General features: G+C 47.1%; 1 protein-coding gene across 1 annotated transcript in view; it reads right to left on the bottom strand.

The window, feature by feature from the left end:
- The window catches only part of LOC135914612 (phospholipid scramblase 2-like), a 70,846-nt gene that overhangs the window by 45,660 nt on the left and 1,273 nt on the right, over positions 1 to 23,913 (bottom strand). The window contains exon 2 of the mRNA XM_065447535.2: positions 629 to 961. Within this exon, the coding sequence (XP_065303607.2) occupies positions 629 to 869 (241 nt within the window). The 5' untranslated portion in view covers positions 870 to 961. The remainder of the gene's footprint in view (positions 1 to 628; positions 962 to 23,913) is intronic.

The following is a 23,913-nucleotide window of genomic DNA, read 5'->3' as shown; positions in this document are numbered from 1 at the left end:
ATATTTACTAGAGCAGTGCAGCCAGAGACAAAGATGGAAACCAGCTCGTGCGAAGCCCAGATGCCTGTCTTACTTTGCGCCATGTCTAGTAGGCGCGCGCTGCATCGCTACAATGTTTACTTGCGATACCTGGTGTATGCACTCGTGCATTTCATCTTGTGTCTGAAACCCTTTGGGTGCAACATATCTAATCAGCAAATTTCAGCCATTGCTTGCGGTCATTGCAATGCGTTGAATGTGCCTGCGAACCATCTTTATTCTTTATTATTGCGTCATGTTGCCAAACTTATGACAAGCGCACACGGAATAATCTCTGAAGCCTTTAACATTCAGTTGTGTCAGTTTGTGTGCTTGAACTTTCCTTGCGATGTCACTCCTCCCGAAGGAAATATCATTAATATCGGAGTGTTTACATCCTTGTTTTCCTTCTACGCATGCTGCCATTCCGTGTTCCCGTGTTTTTCTTGCGAAGTGGTATAGCTATATATGCTCTTCAAGCAATGACCACTTCGTGTTTAGCCATGGTGGTTGTCTGTCCTTACCTCACGTGCTGTTATTTAGCGCCCTTTTTTTTTTGTCAACTCTACGTCTGGTCCGCGAATCGTCCGCAGTGGAGAGCTACACGTACTATTGAAGAGGGATACATCCTGGTGGACGATAAGGTGGTCGACCTTCGTGAGGTATTCCAGGCCCGCGGGGCAGCCTGGGATCGCCGGAACGGCCTTCGGCGGCAATTTCCCCGTCGGCATTTGAACTCGGGTTGTTTGCCGTTTGGCCATCCCGGTGCTCGGCGGCGGCACCTTGCGCGTCCGTGTCTGCGATGGTCCAGCTGCTGCTGGGTCTGCCGGGGCTGCGCCATCGCGGGCCATCGCGTGTGTGACACCTCTGTCTTTTCAGGAAAGCCCTTGAGCGGGTGAGCACCTTCGGCAGCTCCTTTGCAGACTTGATTGCCGCAGCCTGCCTGCGGTGTAAAAGTGCGCCGCCAGGAGAAGACGTCGAGAAGCTACATGCCTACCCTAACAAGTGGTAATTTACGAGGTCATGAGAGCATGTGTCTCTGAGCGAGAAAGGGAGAAAGAAGTGTCCTCATTTTAACATAATACAATATGTTTATTTCAATTCATAAGAACGTTGGATGCACTGGCAAAAAGACGCTGAGAAGGCCCCGCGAGGCCGACACACACTACAGAGGCTTGGCATTGTCGCACGAGAACATGCAAACAAAAACAGCGTGAAAGCACATTCAGGCACAAAAAAGAACGTGGACAAAACAAACGCAAGATAACAAAGTTGACATTGTTTAGCTATAGACACTTTGATTAAGACTCCCTATTTAATAAATGCGGAGGAGTATTGCACAACATTTGACAACCATGTTTCAACAGGTCTCAGGTACAAACCATTCCAAGCTTCTTCGTGTTAAGTGCTTAGGCTGTTTGCGTTTGCACGAGGGCAGCTGTAACATGACACAGGTATTTTTCATAACACTTGCTTCATACTGTCTGAGGAGGAAAGTCTCGTACAACTGGGGATGGGTGTAATACCAAATAGCTTAAAGATCGGATCAAGGTGTTCTAGCCATGCGACCTTCACAATATTTCCAACAGCTATTGTTGAAAGAGATGGAAACATTTGATATTGGAAAGTGTGTGGAACGCAAAACTAAAATAGAATGATTACCAACAGAAGGAAACAGTGTATTATACAACATTTGCGCAAAGGGCCCCTCACTAGGTCTGCCCGTTTGAGCTGACAAGCGCAGAGCATATGATGCGGGAAAACGATCGTGTTTGCAAAGTATTACAACGCTACGCGCCACGGAGAGATCTGAAATTTCGAAGTTAACGTTCTTCGCCCTTCCCCTCGTGGCCGCCGCGCTCCACGATGGCGAGTGACGTACACGTGCTAGTGCGCCCAATTACATGGGTTTGTGAAGTGACGTCACTCATTGTCACACGTGACTTCGAGAATTATTCAAGGCAAGATATGTTGTTTGTGTAATACACTGCTTGAAAACACAAGCTGAAGCTTACACAAACAATAAAACACGCAAACCGAATGGCTGCGTCTTTTGGCTTTACTTCGCCCCGCAGCTAGAGGCATGTACTTCCGTTTTCTCTGTTTACACGTCGTTCAGTCACGCGCATATTTTTTTTTCTGGAAGGAAGATTGCAGCACCGAGACACGACATATTCTTGGTGATGCGAGAGGACCCATGATGTAAGACTGAACTGTCTGCTACTCTGAGGTCTTGTAAGTTCACATATAAGGCCGTGCTAGTTCAGCGAACAATTCTTCGGGGTCACGCGAAGTTATTAAAATTAAATTATGGGGTTTTGCGTGCGAAAACCACTTTCTGATTATGAGGCACGCCGTACTGGAGGACTCCGGAAGTTTCGACCACCTGGGGTTCTTTAACGTGCACCTAAATCTGACTACACGGGTGTTTTTGCATTTCGCCCCCATCGAAATGCGGCCGCCGTGGCCGGGATTCGATCCCGCGACGACGTGGCTCAGCAGCCCAACACCATAGCCACTGAGCACCACGGCGGGTCCCGCGAAGTTATCTCTAGTTCAAGAAATATATATATACATGGGCTTCAGAATGCTGGACGGACCCCTGCCTTCTATGGAACAACGCAAGCTTTCCGCCCATGGGAACTACGTGCACTCATCCGCTCTACTCTGCCAGAGGAACTGCACCTACAAATTTCGTCAATTCCTCCTGAGGTCCTTGCGACGCCTACTGCTGGCGGCCAAAGCCATCTCGCCAGGGAAGAAATAGCTCTTGTGACGTGCCCGCACGTGCTAAGCCCACATCCCTTCCTTACGCCACCTTACGCTTAGGCTGCCTCTATGTGCCATCTTTCTACAGCCCCCATAGCAGGCACCGGCAATGCGCGGTTCACTGAATTCTCTCACCACAAGACCACCACCGCTTCAGTATTGCAACGCCTCTAGCCCCCCTCGACCAGTTTGCTACTATTGACGCATGCGCGGCCACATTTCTAGGTTTTGCTGACGCCATCAACAAGATGAACAATGTGGCTAGGCCACATCCGAAAGGCATGAGTTTTCCGGCCCTATACTACCTACGTCGGCACTCCTACAACACTTATGAATAACGTTGCCCATCTCCTCAGGGATTTAACACTGCCCGCTCGTTACGTTTCCCACGTCGCTGCTTTCCATCACCGAAGCGGCGATCCTCTTCCCCCCTTCGACCGGCTACTTCACCTCCAATCACTGCCTGGAATACTAAATAGTGCAACTTCAGGTGTGAAAGCCACATCCTTCGGTCCACATGAAACTCCCCCGTAGCGCCCGTCAAATGTACTTCTTGTGTGTGTTGAAGGTGTACGGAGCGAATTCTTAGTTGATACAGGTGCATCACTTTCCGTTGTTAGTACCGGCTTTTGTTCTGCCTTACAAAAGGTGAAGATGCCATATGATAGCCTTCTGCCCCCCTCGTTGTGCTATTGCAATTCTTATTCAGCTTTCCGCTGTTTTCAGTGCGCGTGTTTTCATTGATGGCGTCCTTCACCACATTCAGTTTGTCGTCTTGTCTGTCTGTGCCAAGGCAATGATTTTGGCATTAGACTTCCTCTCCTCTGCGCTAGCTTTAATTTCTTGCCGTCAGTGAATTATCCATATGATGGACGCCAATTTCTGTGAAGATGTCGATGCTCACAGCCTACCTGCTGTCAGGTCTATCGACTGTTCCATTCTCCTGGGCAATGAGGATGTTCTACCACTGTCTTCCGGCACCATTGCTTATGAGGATGTGTTCCTTGCACGGAGAAGTGGCTGCATATCTGGTGGGCTTAGAGTTGCTCCTTGCCTGGTGCGGTTTCACGACGGTATAGCATTGGCCGCTGTCACCGAACTTCTTGCACACATACCTCTTAATAAACAATTACCACTTTTATCCACCATAACTAATGGTCATGCTGCGACTGTTGCTTTAACAGCCGCGATAAATCCCGATCTGACTGCAGTGCAGAAAGAAAACGTTTTGGCCCTACTACAAAAACTCAACGCATTGTTCGACGTTCACTGCAAGCTTCTGGGGCGCACTTCCATTGCAGTGCATCGTATCGAAACGGAAGGCAGTTGAATTGTACACCGGCACCATCCCTTATGAAAATGGTTATGTCCTTTATGTTTACTGTATGTTTCCCGCAGTTCACATGAGGAAATATCCTTTATGTTTCCTCCATGTTGAAATTTGGCCACTGCTTTTATGTTTCCTTCGTGTGTCCTCCCTTTATGTATCCCTTATGTTACCGTACTTTATGTTTCCTCCATGTTGAAATTTGGCCACTGCTTTTATGTTTCCTTCGTGTGTCCTCCCTTTATGTATCCCTTATGTTACCGTACTTTATGTTTCCTCCGTGTTGAAATTTGGCCACTGCTTTTATGTTTCCTTCGTGTGTCCTACCTTTATGCATCCTTTATGTGGCCGCAGTGACTAAATCCTGTATTTTACGTAGACATGCATAGATGAAGAGTTCCGTGTACACATTTTATATTTATAAATTTTTCCTGAGTTAAAAAGTTTTGCATTCGTTTTCATTGTAAGGTTACTGTTCCCTACATGATACAGTGCATGGATTGAAACTCTGCTATGGCACAGAAATTCATGCCAATTCGTTCTAAAATTACAAACTAATTAGCCTTCATAGATTATTTCAGTATAACACTTGGAGAACCACTGTACGTTCCTCACTGCAGTGCTGCTGTTCTCGTTATGTCTTTGTGACTAATATAATATGTAATGTTTGGATGGAAAGATCAGGTTGGATCAGTGCTTGCACTTTTAAAAGAAAGTTTTGACTATACTTTGCAAAAGTTTGTCTGAAACTACGAACAGTTTATTGGACTATCTGAATGTTACTTCAGTTTGCCACGTCTGCTCACAGCAGACCTCTGGAATGTGTTGCTTGGGTGAGAGCTCACAAGGCACCTGAAAAACAAAACAAAAGCCAATCTTTTTCACTTATTCAAAAATATTCATATAAGCAAGAACAGCCTGGCCTGTATGCACACAGCTAAGAAACTTGGAGAAGTCAAAAACAGATCATAAAAACATCAGGGCAACACAGAAGCTTTTAACTAATTGTTGTTTGAAAGAGACTGAGCTGCCAGTCCACTCAGGTATTAAATTGCTCACAATTTTTTTTAAACATTTCTGCAGCAGCTGCTAAGTAGTACATGACCTATAGGAGTAGGCAACTGGCCAACAAATTTTTGTGTGCCTGCTTGTACTGATGTCTCGTAGTTATATCTCAAGTGGTTACACTGTTATATGGTAAAATTCAGGCAGGAATAAAACCAGCCGCAAACATCAGACTACATGGGAAATTATCACCAAAACCTAAAGATCTAGTAAATCAAATGAACAATCGATTACGAAGGGTCTAAAACCTAGACCGCGATTTTGTAGCGATCCCTTTTCCGATGCTACTCCTTTTGCTCATTGATCTGACCGACATTCAGCTATCGTTATTAGCTATAACAGCCAGCCGTGGAAGGTGGGTTATAAGAGTGGCAAACATCGAGCGCAAAGCATCGCAAGAAAATCGCATCCCTTATTAGGCAGTGCTACAAGCCACTGTCTTTAACAATCGCAGGAACTCACATCCCGTTCTTCGGATGAAAATATTGATGAAAACGAGCGTCTGATTGAGATGCCTCGATTAAAAAGAAATTTCGCTGTTGTAATGTCGGTCTACATTTGCCTTACAATATAGAAGACAAATACACGAGCACGTCGAAGAACACAAACAATGCAGACAAGTTCTCGCGAAGCTGCACTTCAATCTGAACACTATCAATAAAGTAATCTTCACACAAGCTAATACCTGTTCAAGTGTCAAACATCGCAGTCGCGTGCCAACTCGCGATGCCCGTGACACACCGACATGCATTACAAACGTAACTTGCGGAAATTCATATCTACGGAAGAATTTCTTGCCGGGAAACTACCGAGAAAACAGTAACTTTCACCGTTTACGTAAATATTTGCCCATTAAGTCCCAACAATCAGCGGTGATAGCACATCACTCCATAAATCAAGTAAGCGGTAAGAAATGATACATTTCATGGAAACTCCCCTCGTGAAACGCTTTGCTAAATGTGCACAGCAACATGGTCAACGTACGCTCAGAAAGTGTTCTGTTGTCGTTCCACAAAGCTTACTACATGAACCAAAAGCTGCGAGAATGCGCGCAAGCGTCAGGCCTGCTTACCTTCAATGTGGTCAGCAAACGGCTTCTACGTCTCGCAGGCACCACGCGACGACGCTCTTTCCGGCGCGAACACTGTTGAATTGCCGATGAACACCAGCGCACGAAAGCACAACTGTCAACAAATTCTTTCACGCACCATAATTTGAAGCCACAGTATCAGGTATTCCACGAGCGAACGCGGACAGGCGAGAACAAACGCAGCTCGGACGGGCGCTGTAGTACACAAGACACTGGCGTATCACACGAAACATAAGGCGAACTAATGGCGTTACACGAGTCCAGAGGGTTTCCTGATGGTTAATGCACACGGTACGGATCACAGTTTGTTTAGGCACTTCGAAAATATGATTAAATTACTGTGTAACGAACACTCTCACCGCTCACAGCAACACAACGTGGCCCAGCTCACCGTCAACCGTTACACTGCGGCAGCGCCGCACTGCGGTTAAAACGTGAATTTAGCCTCCGAGATCTACATTTTCCTTTAGGGCGTGCATTTTGGAAAGCAGGGCCTTCGAAATTTAAAAACGTCGTTGCTGGAAGGAAGGCTGGTGTTTAAACACAAATTATTGATTTTAAAGTGTCTTTGTGCGCTGCCTTGTTTTTTTAAAGTATATGCAGACATTTTAGACGAACTATACGCGAACGTTTGTCCTGTGGTTTGTCGGCGGACACGAGCCAATCAGCGCGCATCATGTGCTGTTCCGTCGCTTGGGATGGCGCACGGTGTGCGGGCAGCCACGAGAGCTGTGACGCCTACCGATCAGAAATTCGGAATTGCCACACATATACACGCTTTTTATGGTGCCCAGTGGCGTGTTTTTGAGAATGTCAGGCCTTATCTTGCATAGGTGGAACCATATTTGCTCGTAGCGTAAGGAATGAAGGCGACAAAATGTGGCGATGGCTGGCTTGCAGCGGCAGCGGAACTTCGGCCAAAGTGAAACAGGCGTACTGCCTGCATGCTCGCGTAATCAAATACGGCCATACTCCGCACACAATTTTCATACTTAGCCAACTCACAATTATAAATTGTTCAGTTGTACGCCCAAGCAAGCATTTACGGGATCCGCGCTGCCCTGCTTCTACGCGTGCTAATATCGACACAGCAGTTACTCGTACTTGTGGTCAGCGCGAAAGCGACACGGACAAAAGGAAGAAACACAACAAGACGGCGCTGTTTCTTCGGAGTGTTCCTTGTTTCCGCGTTGCTTTTGCGCTGTTGCTAAAGGTACGATGAATCGTAACCAACTCGCCCACTATATGCTCTATGTTACCTACTTGTGCACTGAAGTGCACACATAGGTAACATCCCGCCGTAAACACAAAGGGCACATACTACAATAATTATAATAAGGGTTGTTTTCTTGGGGCAAAGGAAAGGATAAGTCAAGATTTAGTACTTACAATGACTCTGCAGAGTGTATTAACGGCTGTCACAAAGTTCAGGTATATCTGCCTGTATTATATGTACAGACAGTTGTTATGTGCACTCTATGTCACCTACATGTGCACTCAAGTGTACACTCAGGTAACACATAGTGCACATCCAGTTAACATCCTGCGGTAAACATAAAGGACACATCCTAGAGGCATAATAAAGGTCACATCCTCGAGGTATACGTTAGGATGAGTAAACATGTAGTACACACAAAGTTGGCGTCCCGGAGGTCACACAAAGGACAAGGAATCATAAAGGTCACATAGGGCACAAGAAGGAAACATAAAGGAAACATAAAGGATATGACCATTTTCTTAGGGGATACGCTCATCTTCTTCCATTTTGCACTCATCTTTTGATGAGCGCAAAATCATTGTGCCATACAGTGAGGACATGCTCAATAGAACGATCATTCGGTCGTCGTTCAGTTCTAGGTCGTCTCATGTTGTTTTGGTGTGGAAGACGGCTCTGTACTATTTTGCGTCGATTATCTATCATATTTAGATCAGCTCACGGGCAAAGACGTATATCCGTTGCGTAGAATCGACGATCACATTGAGTTTTTCCAGGGCGCTGAATATTTCTCAATTCCCGACGTCTGATCTAGGCATTGGCAAATATATATGCACGAGGTGGACAAGGACAAGATAGCTTTTGAAACATCCGACGGACTCTTCGACTTCAACGTAATGCCTTTCGGTTAATGTATTTCTCCTGCAGCTTTTGAACGAATGATAGAGTTTTACGTGGCCTTAAGTGGAAGATCTGTCCTGTGTTATTTTATGACATTGTTTTTTTCAACCACTTTTCGTCAAACCTTGAGTGTTTGACCGAAGTTTTGACATGATTCTCTAACGCTGAACTGCAACTCAATACTGAAATACGCCATTTTGCCAAAAGAACATCAAAGTGCTGGGCCAACCTATCAGTAAAGATGGCGTTCGACCAGACCCTGACACGGTTGCTCACCTTAGTTGGTTCTTTCGCCCCGAAATCAAAAACAAAAAAGAAAAACAATTAAGACGTTTCTTGGGCCTGGCATCTCACTTCCGCCACTTGATAAGTGGTATTGCTGCACGGGCGTCACCACTTTCTGACGTAGGGCCCTGCTTTAAAATGGACAGACGAATGGGAACTTTCTTTCCAGGCCTTCAAGTAAGCTTTAACATCAAAGCCCCGTCCTCTGTAACTTTGATAAGAATGGACCAGCTTGCTTGCACACTGATGCTAGTGGCCATGGGATCGGTGCTGTCCTCCTACAGTGCGATACCACTGCAGGAGCGAGAGTTGTTGCTTATGCCAGTTGGGCACTAAAGGCTGCCAAACAGTACTCGATAACACAGTATAATGTCTCGAAGTAGTCTGGGCCATACAAAAAATTTGGTCATATCTTTATGGACCTCACTTTACTGTCAGAACTGAACATCACGCCTTGTCTTGATTGTCATCACTGAAAAAATTATCTGGATGCCAATGTCGCTGAGCGTTCCAATTGCAAGAGTACGATTCTGATGATATGTGCAAGTCTGAAATGAACAGCAGAATGCAGCCGCTCTATCTCGCTACCCATGGCACTACTATTGCACTCTCTATTGCTCGCCACTTGCTAATTAGACTATGCCTCCACATATGCTACACAGTTAACTGTTACTCACACGCTCTCTTCCAATCGCGATGCTCAATTCGCCTCGGGTCAGCGTTGTTATCCACACTGCAACCACTTTATCTGCCACCTGTGCGGAACTTTTCCTGCACTGACTGCCAGATTACGCCGACAACTACGACTATATAAACTTGAAAACGATGAGCTTCACTGCTACATTTGCGACACCGACACACGCAGCTCGATACCCTTCTTCCACGTTCGCTGGGCGCACAAGTTCTTGAAGTCTTTCACGACTACCTATCTTGTGGCCACTTCGATTTCCTAAAAAGATATACCGGGTTAGAAGCCGTTTCTGTTTGCCATGCGGGTCCAACTTTCTGGCCAAGCGCGTCGCCCTTTGCGTCCAATGTAAACGGCGGAAACGACCGACTTCGCCTCCGGCTGAACTTTTAGAGCCCATCCCACGTCCTGAGAGACCTTTTGCCATCGCCAAGATAGACCTGGTCGGGCGTCTGTCAATATCACCAGCTGGTCATCGAAGGCTCGTCACAGCGGTCCACCATCTCATATGGTGCGCAGACACTGCTGTAGTTCAGGCCTGAGACAATGCCTAATTCTATCTGGACGTTATTGTGCTGCGTCATGGTACACCTCGTGTTTTGCTGAGGGATAGCAGCAAGACTTTCATGTCAACTATTATGAAAAAAGTACTCAGAGCTCGTCGCATAGTTCATAAGACGACACACACATACCAGCCTCGAACAAGTGGCTTAACAGAGCAATTTCATGGCATACTAAGGAATATGGTATCAATGTATATGGGGGCGAAAGCACAACTAGTTTTGGGCCGTTCACCGACATTCATCATCAACACTGCTGTCTTAAATGCACCACCTCACAGCAGAGCCACTAGGTCCGAGCAATTCGTCTCGAAGCGTCAGGAATCTCGTCAGCGTGCTCCCTTCAACTCAGAAGTCAGTCAGCTAGATCGCATCCAACGCTACATCTCTTGTCGAGGCACCTCCTATCATCCTGGAGAGGAAGTGCTCCTTTGGACGCCCGTTTATACACCCGGATTGTGTGAGAGATTTTAATCATGCTTCCTTGGACCCTACATTACTGCTGAACAAATATCTCCAGTGAACTATCGTGTTTCTGCCATTGACGTTTCTTCGGACCGTTGTTACCATTCGGGGATCGTTCACATTTCGCACCTTAGATGATCGGTTCGCCGTTTCCTTCCTGGCTAATTCGCGGTCTGGTTGGCGGCTTGCGCCCGCGGGTCAATTAGAGCGAGCATTATTCATTCGCTTCATCTTCTGGTCTCTACATACTCAGCATCACCGTTTTGGGCCTGTGTCGGGAGGTTCTCGCATGAGAGAATAAATAAGAGTCTTGTGACGTGAACGTTGTCTCAAAGTGTAATGAGCTACATATCGTAATAAAGGCATTGGAAACATCATTTGGATAATTTCTGTGGTACCCAAGATTGCAGCCGTCATTGGTAAGTGTTGCCAAAAAGTAATTCAAAGTGTCTTTAATAATGCGCCGATGCTCTGGAGTAGAATATATGTATTGTTTCTGAGAGTTTATAGACTAAAAAATAAAGTACATTGGAAGATGGTCACTTATGTGGACAATAATTACTCTTGATTTAACACGATCTATTTGGGAGCTGGTAAGAAAGACGCCGATTGATGTCGCTGCCTATATTCGCGTGGGTCCATTTATGACAGAAATGAAACATTGGAATATGGGCTCAGTTTCTGATTTATTAGTAGAATACGAAAGAAAATCAACCTTAATGTCACCTCCTAAAACTAGATTAAGGTTTTCTGCGATCCCTTGCAGATATTCGTCTTGTAAGTAACCAAAATTTAGAAATGCAGATTTTAGGAGGTCGATAGATCCCAGACGTTTCAACAACTCTGCAAGAAAGGCATTTCAATGTCATCATGAGTTAGAGGAAAATCAGTGAGAAGGCAGCTTGTAAAAGTTTTTCTGTCGCTATTTTAACACCCCCGACTGGTTTATCAAGGTGATTTTGCACATACGCATTGTATTTTGGTGACCGGAATGAATCACAACTTTTTGATAACACGTTTCAGTGACCATAATTACGTTAAAACGTAAGTCAAGCTTGAAAAAAAGATAGTTGAGCATAACTCTTGTTATTGTTAGGTGGCGTCGCCGGACCTATCATCATCTCGTCTACACAATGTTTGAAGATAGAACGTTTAATAAAGTCATAAGAGGTATATCGCGCGAACAGTCGGAGTGTAGGCATAAACAATCACATTGCAGTGTTCCACACAAAGTGCTGCTGGTGAGAGGTTCGTAAGCGCCACCTAACGACAACACTCCACATTTGTTGAGCTATTCTGCACGCTCTTTACCTTCTCCAACCATGGTGTCTTTTAAAGGCACTGACAAGCGACTTTTAAGGACCCAGTGTTTTATGGCGCAGAAAAAAGCTCACCCTTGGTAGTATATACACCTACAGTGATTGCTTTCAACGCTCATGGATAGTTTGCAAGGAGAGCTTTTCGGCATGAGCAGTCTCTAAAGTAGATTCCTTCCTACGGCAACGCTGAGAAGTGGGATCAATGCAGATAGTCCGCCTCGCAAATTGTGAAAGCCGACCACTGTTTTACATTCACAGGAGTGAGCGCAACTGTGGTGAATCAACTATATTTGGACCTTTTAAACCAATTTAGAAAACTAAAAGGCTGGTGCAATAGCCTTGCAATGTTCTACGGGCCTTTCTGATATGTTTAAAGCGTTTTTGTTCAAGTAAACGCGTACGACATGGCTGGCTGGCACCCGTCATCATTGTCTGTGGATAGTCGAGCCAAACTACCTCATTAAATAAGAAGTTGAAGGCAATGCCACTTCTCTACGCATAACAAACAAAAGGGCTTATGGCACATTGTAAATTAGAAAAAGCGTATAATACAAAAAAGCACCCTGTATTTCAGTGCTAATATATAGACAAGGAACTGCGTATGCTAGTAAGACAGAACGATAGGTCACTTATGCAGCTTCATTTTCTTTTGCTCCCGTGAAGCGCCAAAGGTTATTTTTTGCAACGTTTAGTGAATAACAAACAAAAATTCACATTTAATGAGAAAAACAAGGTTTGTTCTGGCCAACACAATAGGTCACCGTTCCATGGGTGAGGTCATATCACTTCATGTACTGTCCCCATAAAGGGGACGCGACGTGGGGACGCGACAGCAGTGTGCACCAATCAGACTGCGACGCGTCGCCAGCATACATCAGTCAGAGGTTTCTAGGCCTCGGGCTGCTATGCCTATGACAGCTGAGGCGACGACAGCGACACCAACGATCATCCGAGTACATTGCACGCACGATGCTCGCTACACTGCTGCTGAAACACAGTGCTATGATACTAGGACAACAACGACATCACCGAGGATCGTCGGTTGTGGCAGTGCGACCTGGATCTGAGCCGAGATTCAACGACGGCGCAAATCCAACCTGCCGTTTGGGTTCCGCGGGTCTCAAAGCGATTGCCTCCTGAAAAATCTAACCGAATATTTGCGCTTGGTGCATGTATATCTTATTGTGCTCGAAACGAATGAAAACATGCTTCCCAACTGCAACCTAAAGTTGTGGGAGAACGCAGGGAAGAATCTCAGTTGCCGAGACTAGACGGGACAAGTGGAGAGGATGTCTATGCTGGCGGTCACACTCGCCTCCTTATATCTATTCCAATAGTTGAATGTCTTGAAAAATTCGTAGAACACTTCTTAGAGGACATGCCACAAAATAAAAGTTTGAATGTTTATTCACCCTCAGTCATTCGAATATAAAAATAATTTTTGAGGGTGGTTGTATGGGAAGCAGCGGCGAAACGGCAATTAAGAGCAAGACAATGTCCCTAAACATACATGGACTACCAAACTGCACAACTCTCAGCACCATGTTTCAGCACCATTTTCTGCATTAATGACATGAAGAAGAACCAGAAGAGAGTGGACATGCCCTGCATCGGCTCAATCTTTTCTGAATGATTTTGCAGGAAATTCTGACAGGACCACGCAGTAAAGCATATCATCGTATTCGCGAATTTACCGAGAATCCGTGGATACTTTTGGACAAGGTGGGCCAGCATTTTGTGGACTTTTATCACCCCTTTTCTGTGATTCCACGTGGGTGGCCCACTGGGCCTAACGCCACGTAGATCTAGCGAGTCCGCCAAGCCGGTATGGCTGATACACGTATGGACGTCGAACTCTCCTCGGAGACGAAAAATGGCGAGGAAAAAAGGCGTTGGCAGGCAGTCACCAACTGAAGATCGCGATCTGCCAAACCGACCTGGGGAGCTGGTGGAACCACCTATTTGATCTAAGAATGACAAGGAAAGGAGATCGCCAACAAAGCTGCTGCCAGGGCCGACAAGCACAAGCGCCAGATATTGAAGGCGTCAAGGACGGTGCAACTGCTGGAGGAGCACAGGAAAATATTCGTTAGACCTCGGGGAGGCCTCAACCTGAACAAAGACAGCACTCCAGTTATTAGAGAAGCTGTCGTAGAGGCAGCCGGACTTACGGCAGACCAAGCGAAGGAAGACATCGTGTGACCCAACTTCACACAGAATATTGTGATGGTTAGTACACCGGACTCCGATCATACCGAAACATATGCAATAATGAAGAGTATTACGGCCATGCAGGCGGTATATGGAGTGAGCCCTTATGAAACGACCCCTCACTCTATGTGTAAGAGGGTTATTGTAAGAGTGAAGCTCAATGACAGTCAAACTGTGATAACGAAAAAGATTGTGCATGAATACAACCGAACGGCATTGGATGCACAAACTATCAAAGCTACGGGTTTGGTTATTGTGTTTTTCGATGGATTCAGGGTGCGCAATTTCATCGAATACGGGTCAACCCTCGTGTCCAACCCTCGTGATCTGTACAGGAAGCAATTTGACGTATGTAACACATGCTGATAAATTCGACACATATCAGACATTTGCACCCCACCTGATTTTGAGCAGTGCAGGGGATGTGGTATGCAGGAACCAGGGAACGATGATATCTGCTCTCCCAAATGCAAGTTATGGAGTGAAGATCACCCACAAGTGGCAAGGCTTGCAAGCAGCGGCACCAAATAACATGTGTAGTAAGAATAATAAAAAGAGAACGCTCCAAAGCGATGACCGAGATGGAATCGGTTCAACCGACAAAGGAAACCCTCAGGGCGCCGGAAGGCACTCCCGCTCAAGCAGTACATCAAGATTAAGACAGAATACACCGTTCAACATCGCGGGGAAGAAACAATTCAATGCCTTGGGAGGCGCAGCTGCGCTTCGAGAAACAGGAGCTGAAGAGCGACTTGGGCCGAGAAAGACGAAGGTACTATCACAGGTAACAGGGCGATAGCCCCGCAGCAACAAAGCAATGATAGCCAGAGAAGAACAATTGATCCGAGAGGTTATATTACTTAAGAAAGCAAATGAAAAACTTGAAGAAGAAGCCAATGAAGAAGCAGATGCAGGAAATAAAGAGTTGAGGACAGAAACGCTTGTAAACCTCATTTTCATTGTATGTAATGTGTGCCAGCTTTATACATATATTCATAACCTGCTTAAACTAAAGATGCACTCCATCCCATTTGCATTAATGAATGTGTGAATAGCTTATCTTGATCGTTGATTTTTTGTAAAAGCGAAACATCTATCCTTGTTTTCCTCGCTGCTTTGTTTCTATTTAGCAACACAAGCGGAAAAGCAAAGTTATAATGGTCTAATTTTCACTATAAATAGTTCATACCCAAGTACAAGGTCAATGATTTCGAGAATTTGGCTCCAGTCAGCTTCAGCAACCAATTCTTCAAAAAGCTTAAAATTTTCATTGTATTCATTTGTAATAACTTGAAGCAACTTCCAGCGTAAAGCCAAAATTTGCTATCTGGCCTGGAGAGGGACGCTTCAAGTCTGAGCATATCTGTGCTCTTCCTTCGACTGCTTTACTGTTGTTGATGTCGCCGTGTTGCGCGCCACGTCAGTAGGTGGTCCAGAAAGCGTAGGAGCTCGGTAGAGAGAAAATGCGACGGGAAAAACTCGTTTTGCCATAATCACATTCAGAGCTCACAGGGCGTCTCTACACTACCCTCTCGAAGTCTGTAATTGTCCCTGACCCCCGTAAATGCAATGCACATCTACAAAGCTACTTTTTTTACTAACCCACAAAAGTCCACAGTGCAGGTGCATTGAATGCTAGAAAGGAGGTAGGGAGAGGAGATAAAGACTGGCTGGAGCCAGTGCCCTCACGATGCACTCATGCCCTGCCGCTCTACGCTAGCGGCTCCCATACAAGGGAAGTGGGAGAGGAAAAAAATGCAAAGAAACAATGCTTTTAGACAGGCTAGTAGTCACGGACAAAGTGCACAAGTAATGTTGCAATGTATGCAACGGTATGTTTCTACCGTTCATGAAACGTGAACCGCGCAAATTTGGCAAGCGAACAACTTACGAAGGGTGTGGGGACGCAAAGCCGCAATAGGGCAGCCCAAGCTCTATGCGGCACTACTCACCCATCCAATCAACACCTCTTTACCCGCCGCGCTAGTTCTGTAGCAATCACATTGCTCTAGGTGACGATTTCGATCCTGACGGCGCCAGCCACGTTTGGTTGCGTGCCTAATGCAAGAACTCTGGTGCACACAGATTTAGGTGTAAGTTTAGGTGTAACATCGTCCGCAGATGGCATACGCTGCTGTGAATATCTCGGCCATATTTGTTGCCGTACGGGGTGCGTGGAGCTTGCAAGCGGATCGCAGTCACCTTTCTATCAAACGCTCTGTTTTCAACAGAAGGCCCTGCCCTTACTTTCTTTTAGACACACTATTTTGTTATTGGACGCACTAGTTCGTCATACACTTGGACGGCTGCTATTGGCCGATCGCTGACATCAAGCTGCGGTCGGTTTCATGGCGTCGATACCGCGGCCACCACGGAGTGCCGTCACGAGCCCAATGGTTAAGCGCCGTGCGGGTCACGAAGGACAACAGTGTTTGGCTTATGTTTAGCGCGTCGTAAGCACCTAAGGCGGAAGCTGTGACATCTACGTCAACATTCAAAATGAAATTTATCTGCGCGCCACGGTGGCATTTATAAGGCGCAGATTTGCGGACACACGACACTGTGCCGTAGCCTTCGCAGTGCACGGCACTGAAGAAGAACCGGGAGCACCGCGGAGGCCGTGTTGGATTGCCCATAAGTCCTCTTCTGCTAAACATACTGCAATACTTTTTCTGACAAATTATTTCTGAAATAGCCCATTTTTCCTTCAAATGCCTTCCTACACTTCAATAAAAAGTGGTTCAGAGCTTACTTAAAGAAACCAAGGGGATCAAATTAAAGCTGAGTCCTCCACTGGCGCATGCCTCATATTGATGTTCCAGGCTCGGCACATAAATCTCCATAATTTATTGATAGTGTAACACTTCTTTCGCGATGCATTACGACGTATGAGGCAATATAAGTGCTCACTTCGTCGAAAGCGGTGAGTAATGGCACGCAACAATGCATCAACAAAACACGGCTCCTTGTGTGTTTTGTGTACTAGGCAGACAAACACAAGTGGTGCAAGTGAATAACGTTTAACATAAGCTCACCACTACAGTGATCTGCAAAACGCTTATAAACTTAAACATTTGCCGTAAACGTCACCGCCTATTATCGCCAACATACGCAAACAGGACATAAGGCTTCGCTGACATCGATTCTCACGATGCATGGGAACAACTGCGGAGGCCATGCGTGGCTCAGTATTTACACAGGGTAACGCACTGTATGAAATGGCGGATAGAATATACGTCACATTCAGGTATCAACACATACGTGTTGACTTTTCTACAAGAACTGATAGCGCGACCTGGGATGGCAGTCAACGTGAGTGTGTGTGCTTTGGGAATAAAACTGGACGACTTCTGGCCTTCACTCAGTGCGGGTGCATTCCTAGGCTCCGCAGCTCTTTCAAGGCGCGACGGGTTTCTGCAAATTTGAAGGATACGGCGCTGTTTTGACAATCTTAAGGCGCCATTCAAACTGAGCAGCCTTTTTTCACCTTTATCTGGTGAGTGATGAATGGCGTTTACCATCTGGAAGGCAAGATATGTGAGTCGCAATAGCTGGGAGCTTTGGAACAATGTTTACGGCGACATGGTTCTTCGAAGCTCACGTTACACAACCGCTGCAGCACTGCGCCCCCATCAGAATGCGGCTAGTCACCGTGGCCTGAAAGCCAATGCCATGACTTCATGTGTAGAGAACAGCGATGAATGAACGCGGCGAGTTTAAAGGGACACTGAACAAAACCTATGCCACCGAGATTGTTAGCCCAAATGAAAGCTCGGATGTCCAAATTGGTTGACACAACCTTGTTATCAGGCAGAAGCTAGCGGGAAGCAAATAATTAATAGCATTTTTCGCAAAATAGGGCGTCTAGCGGCCGCGCCGTGATCAAAAGGAGGTGACGTTTCTGTGACGTTGTTTGGGCCGCGCACCGGCGTGTCAGCCATAGACGCCGTCACTCCGCCCGCTGGGGTGGCACCGGATGCCAGCGAATGACATCTCAATATCACAGTTGCTGCAGCAAACTTGTTTTCGCAAGCGCAACTTGTTCCCAACATCACCGCTTGTGTGCTGCTTTGTAATGCGATCAGTGAAGCACTATGGCACAACGCAGCCGAATACCTCGAGGCTGCTGCGTGATAAGGCGTGAGAAAAGTATCGTCGGCTGAGACAAGCCGTGTCATAGCTTTCCAGCAGGGCCGAAGCCTAGAAAGCTATGGGTTCGCGCTGCACACCAATGCCAGCCAAGATGGGTGCAAAGAGCAAAGTGTGCGGACATCTGGTGAGCGCCGGCTGCCCACCTCTGTTGCTGTCATAGAGGTTCGTACAATAATTACTAGATGGAACTCTCGCGCCAGTGTCTGCGGGAGCTGCAATAGGGGCGGTTCAGCCAGCATGGGGATTTTGGGAAGTACACGGATTTGCCTAAACCTCATCCTTCTGGCTTCAAACGGCTTCGTGTCTTTGTAAGATCGACATTTTAAACAATGTAGTGCCTAATAATAATGAACTAAACAATATTGACAATATTGCCCAACAACAGGATTAAGAGACCGAAACTCTAGCAGAGAACACCAATATTGAAATCATTACGACACGGACGCATGCATCGATGAGCGACATAAAATGCCCTGATGAATTCTTCGCCTGCAAGCTAATTCCTTCAGACGCTTCATGCGTTTCGACTTGGGCACCTTGACAAGCTGAATTGTCTCAATTAGTAGCCATTGCACGAGTTCGCGACGTCATCTCGACTTATGAGAAGCCAACAAATACACCAAGTACAAAATAGGGTAACTTATTTTTACTTATCATTTGAATTAAAGAAATTATAAATTAATGCCAGTGGAAGTGGATGAAAAAAATTGGCAGTAGATTAGCTCGGCTATTCCAGGATATACGTAACCAAAGCTAAGGCATAACATGGTTAGCCTTGGTTAATCTTGATTGCAATTCCAGGTGAGTCTGGTTGTCTAACTATATAGCTGCGTTTAGCCAGTCGTTGGGCGCGCTGTTCGTCAGTTTCCTGGGCGATTAGTTTCCTATTCATCTCGTTCCGATGTCGTTTCGAGGCCTCCTCCTGCTTATCAGAATTGTCGCAGTTCATACTGCCGCCTCAACTGTGGCTGCGGCGCACGCGAGCTCTCCTTTTAGAGCGCAGCTCTTTGGCGTCCGTTCCTGGGTTTCGCGTCGTCATCGGCGTTGTCGTCGGCCTCGTAACCAGCTCCGCCCCCCTTTCATCCCCCCAGCGCTAGCAGCGACCGACTGATACCGCTGGATGCCGCTGACGCCGCTAGAGAGTCAAGATAACGTGACTGCATAGAACACCGTCGCCGCCATGCAGAAAGAGGAGGAAAGGGCCCCCCCCCCCCCTGTTCTTGTGTGGCGGATAGGGTGCTCTTCAGTTGCCGACGCGCCGGTTATTTCAGGTAGGCCCCGGCACGTCGACGAATACGTGACCACCTTCCCACGGCTAGACCTGGTTCTTAGCGCTGCGGAAGCGAGGGTATCATATTGTTTGTGTCGGCATCGGCGGCGTTGTCCCTGAAACCAACTCCGCAGCTGGGGTTGACTCACTATCGGCGTCAGCGGCATCAGTCAGTCGCTGCTATCTCTTCCCTCCTCCCTTTATCGTGTTGTCCGCTTGCTGCGCGCGCTTCTGCCCCCATCGTTTGCCGCTGGGTGTACACGCCGCCCTCCTCCCCCCTCTTCCTGCGAGTCTCCGGTTGTCAAAGCGCCGGCTCGAACCTAATTCCTTTCTTCGCTCCTCCTCCAATGCAACCCCTGTGCGGTGGCAATCAGAGAGCCAGATCGGTGGCGGCGGATCTGTATATGTGCACCGCCCGAGCCGTAATTGCCGCTGCCGTTCGCCCTGTGCGGTGGCAATCAGAGAGCCAGATCGGTGGCGGATCTGTATATGTGCACCGCCCGAGCCGAAATTGCCGCTGCCGTTCGCCACTGCGAAATTATCTGCCAGTTCTTTCTGAGCCATGAGCGAGACGACCGATGGAAGTCCTCCGTCTGCTGCTGCTGCTGCTGCTGCTAAACGAGCTGCCAGAGCAGAGGCCCAGCGCCGTCGCCGTCAGAATCCCGAGGTGCGTGCCGCCGAAGCAGAAGCTTACCGTCACCGCCGTCGCGATGATCCAGGAGTACGCGTCGACGAAGTAGAGGCTAAGCGCCGCCGCCGAGAAGACCCTGCCGTTCGCGCCGCCGAAGCGGAGGCTCATCGCCGCCGTCGAGAGCAACCAGCAGTAAGCGAGGCGCACAGGTCTCTCTGCAATACCAGTCGAAATGTTTGGCACGTCACATGAAGTTGGCGAACTGTGCGCCGCAAATTTGCCCAACGGCTTGCTGGTAGTAGCTGCCTACTTCGCCCCTACCGCACTCACGAAAGACGTCGTGCACTTCCTGCAACTCGCATTAACCGTCCATCGATCCACACCGATGTTAGTAGTGGGGGACTTTAATGTTGACATAAAGACAAACAGCAATTTCCTAACACTTATGCGGGAGAACATCCCGTTCCTCTGGCTCGTAACGCGTCCCACGGCTGGGACAACCTCGCGAGGCACTTGTATAGATCTCGTCTTTGAGAATCAAGCATTGGTGTACCAAGTCGAACATATATCAGTCTATTTCTCCGACCACAAAGCTTCCTTCATGACTGTCAAGAACTGTTAGTGGAGTCTTTGTTAAAGGAATACGTGTTAAAAATAAAAAAAAAATTCTGTGATAGCGCATACATGTGTTGCTCGATTTCTTTGCCTCAATCTATCGAAAAGGTGAAACAGCTTATTTGCTGCGCTCAAATTTCGCATTAGGAAGTAACGTAATCGTCGGTAATTTTTTTAATCCTCCGACATATTATCAGACAAGCGATACAGCTGGCGAAGCGGGCGGAGGCGAACGCAGCCACGAGGAACGCGGTGGGACGAGGAACGCGGTATGACGTCATGTGCCTCCTCAGAGAACGGCCCCGGCGAAATCGCAAGTTTGTGGCCAGTAAAGCTTTCGCTTTAAAATAACTTGCTGCAGGCGGGGAACGATCCCACGTGTTCGCATTATGCGTGCGATGCTCTAACCAACCGAGCTACTGCGGTGCCATTTGCGTATACTTATTGACGCAGTTTAATAAACAGGCAGAAGTGCTATTGAATTTCTGTCATTATTGCGTACTTCCGGAAGAAGCTGACTATCGTCTGCGACGCTTGGCGACGGCCACCTGCGCAGGAATTTAACTTCGATCAACCCTGCTCATAGGTTTCTAGCCGTCGTCTCTCACTAATTTGGACTAGCTTATAACACTGTACTAGCCTCTAACCAGGGAAAGCTTTAGGTAAGACCATACGCATGCTTGACAGCGCGCGCTCACTTCGGGTCGCTCCTGGCGGCGCGCCTTGACAGTCTTCGCTTAGTAGTGAGCTATCGACAGCGCTTCCAGATGCACAAGTTGAATGTGGCTGCTATTCGTCGTTCAAGCTGGTGCAGGAGAAATCTCGTCCGTGCCACGTGGCACGGACGACCAGACTGCAGCGTATGAGCGTGCGCTCAAACCCTGTCTGTGAAATGCGAAAGCTGCCCATACGCACTTCATTTGCATGTAGCTGCGGTCTCCTTCGCAGCGTAGATACGACGGCCGGCAGCCGCGACGTACCGCGACGAGTCCGCTGACTGAGCTTACTGCGGCTCGTTGACGACCACCTCGTTTGGGACGCCTTAGGCGCCAACATCAGAAATAGCGGCGCCCAAGTTGCACTGAGCGCCATGGTGGCGTTCAGTTTGTGAATCGTTGTGATCAGGTCCGGATCCGCCGTAGCCTGTGCAGTGCAAGTCATGGAAGACAGAACGGAAGCTCCGCGTAGGGAACGTTTGATTGCCAATAACTGTGCGCCTGCTGAACGCATTGAAGTACACTTTGTTGAAAATAATTTCAGAAATAATATAATTTAATTTTTTCCCTTCAATAAGAAGTGGTTCAGGGCCCCTAGAACCGAGTTTCGCTGGGCTTGTAGACTGAGTTTTTCATAAACTTGATATCGACGCTCTTAGCTTTTGTTATCAGTTTCTTGAGCTTTGCTCTTGCAGCATACTTTGATGGCACCTGTTTCTGTGTTAACGATGGAATAAACAACAAAACCCTACAGTATCGACTTCAACGGTAAGTGCCCGTTTCCAGTCGCATTGTGCAACCGTTTAAAGCATTCTCATTGTTCTTCACTTTTGTACATGGCAGGCCACGTTGAGTACTATAGACGCAATGATGTCTTCTACAACGAAGCTGTTCATGCGGACCCCGTGCCTTGTTGTCGAGTTGGCTAAAACTCTCATCATCAGCAATGGCTCGAGCGTCGTCGTTATTTTCCACAGCTTGCTCCATTTCCGCTCGTCATTCCAGCGTAGAATTTCAATCTTCTGTCGTCGTAATGGGGACGCCGCGTTTACGGGGGTATGAGCCATCCATTGTCTTACAGACTTTATTTTGATGCACAAGGCAGTGATTGGGAAATGTAAACGCCGTCATCTGCTCTTAACTCAACAGCAAGCAATTGAAGATTAAACGGTTCCAGACAAAGCACTGCAAGCGGAGGAGGCCCACCGAGCAGTGCAAACACGAGAGACGAAAACTCGTGATCAAGCTGTAGAAGATACAACACAAGACCAAGCGAATACAACATGACGCGCAACATGAATTATGAACAACCAGATGGTTTTCATTTTACGCCAAACATTGCTCTCACTACTGGTGCGCAAAATAGTGGCGGAGCAACTTGCACGCGAAAAAAAAAGCACGGCAAAACACAGACAAAAACCTCACGCAAAAAAAACACACATTGGGAGAACCGCGCAAGAAGAAGCACTCCTAAAGAATGGTCGCCACGCGAGCCACGCTAAACCGAAAATGAGGTGAAAGAGCGGTGAAACTAAATGTTTGCAATATAGGCTGCTTGCGAGGTTGTACATTCATGGTGTAACATTGCTTAAATGATATTGCGCGACAAAAAAAAAACAAAAAAAAAACGGACGTGAGACAAGACGACACACCAGTCCGTGTCGTTTTTTTTGTTGTTGTTGTTGCGCGATATCATTTAAGCCGTTTCCCCATCCACTTTCTTGGGTATTTATGTGTTACTACTAGAACTAACCTTGATGGTGCTAACCAGAGCCAGCACTCACAAGCATTGGCGGGGGATGTGGAACATCATTTCTGCCGCACGAGCCACAGATACATGCTCTTTCTTGTATGTTGGCTTCTGATGATATTATCAATAAAAATCAAGCCCCTCGGTTCTCCTCCTTTCTTCTCCTTCTGGCATAACGGAGGTCTCGAATCCGGTAACATAGATGCCTTCAGGTAGCATGTGCAGGTTTATCGGCAGTTGCACTTCACCCAGAGAGATCACGTACTCGTGACGCCAGCGGCAGAAAGGATATTCCACATCCGCCGCCAAGGATTGTGAGTGGTGACGCTGCCTAACACGCCCAAGATCAGTTCTAGTAGTAACACAAAAATACCCAACAAAGTGGATGGGTAAACGGCGCCGTGGTAAGTCAAGTGATTAGACCATCGCACGTGTAATGGGAAGACGTGGCATCGTTCCCCAGCTGTGGCAAGTTGTTTTTTCGTCACAGTCCATTGTCATTAATTCGTAATTTGTTGAATTCAATTAGTAAGTACAAGTAATATCCCCTATGTTGTCCTTAGCGTCTTTGCTTCTTGGTTTCTCATGATACGATTAATAAAAATCGGGCCCATCGCTTAATGCTCTTTCTTCCTGGTCCACTGGGAACCTAACGCACAAGACACATGAAATGGCCGAATGACTCTAGGGACTGAAACGATGTCCGAGGCTATGTGCTGAAAAAGTGTAAGAGCACTCATTACAGTCTCAAGGGCGGAGACGTATTGTTTACCTTGTCAGAGTGCGCATAGGTCGCGTGCAATATACCAGTACAAAGCATAGCCCCCACTTCACAAGTCATTTCCAACGCTGCCGAAATTACGAGG

This window comes from Dermacentor albipictus, chromosome 9 (assembly GCF_038994185.2).
Source record: "Dermacentor albipictus isolate Rhodes 1998 colony chromosome 9, USDA_Dalb.pri_finalv2, whole genome shotgun sequence".
In the NCBI taxonomy this organism is placed as follows: Eukaryota; Metazoa; Arthropoda; class Arachnida; order Ixodida; family Ixodidae; genus Dermacentor; species Dermacentor albipictus.
This window is presented reverse-complemented; position numbering and strand designations above follow the sequence as displayed.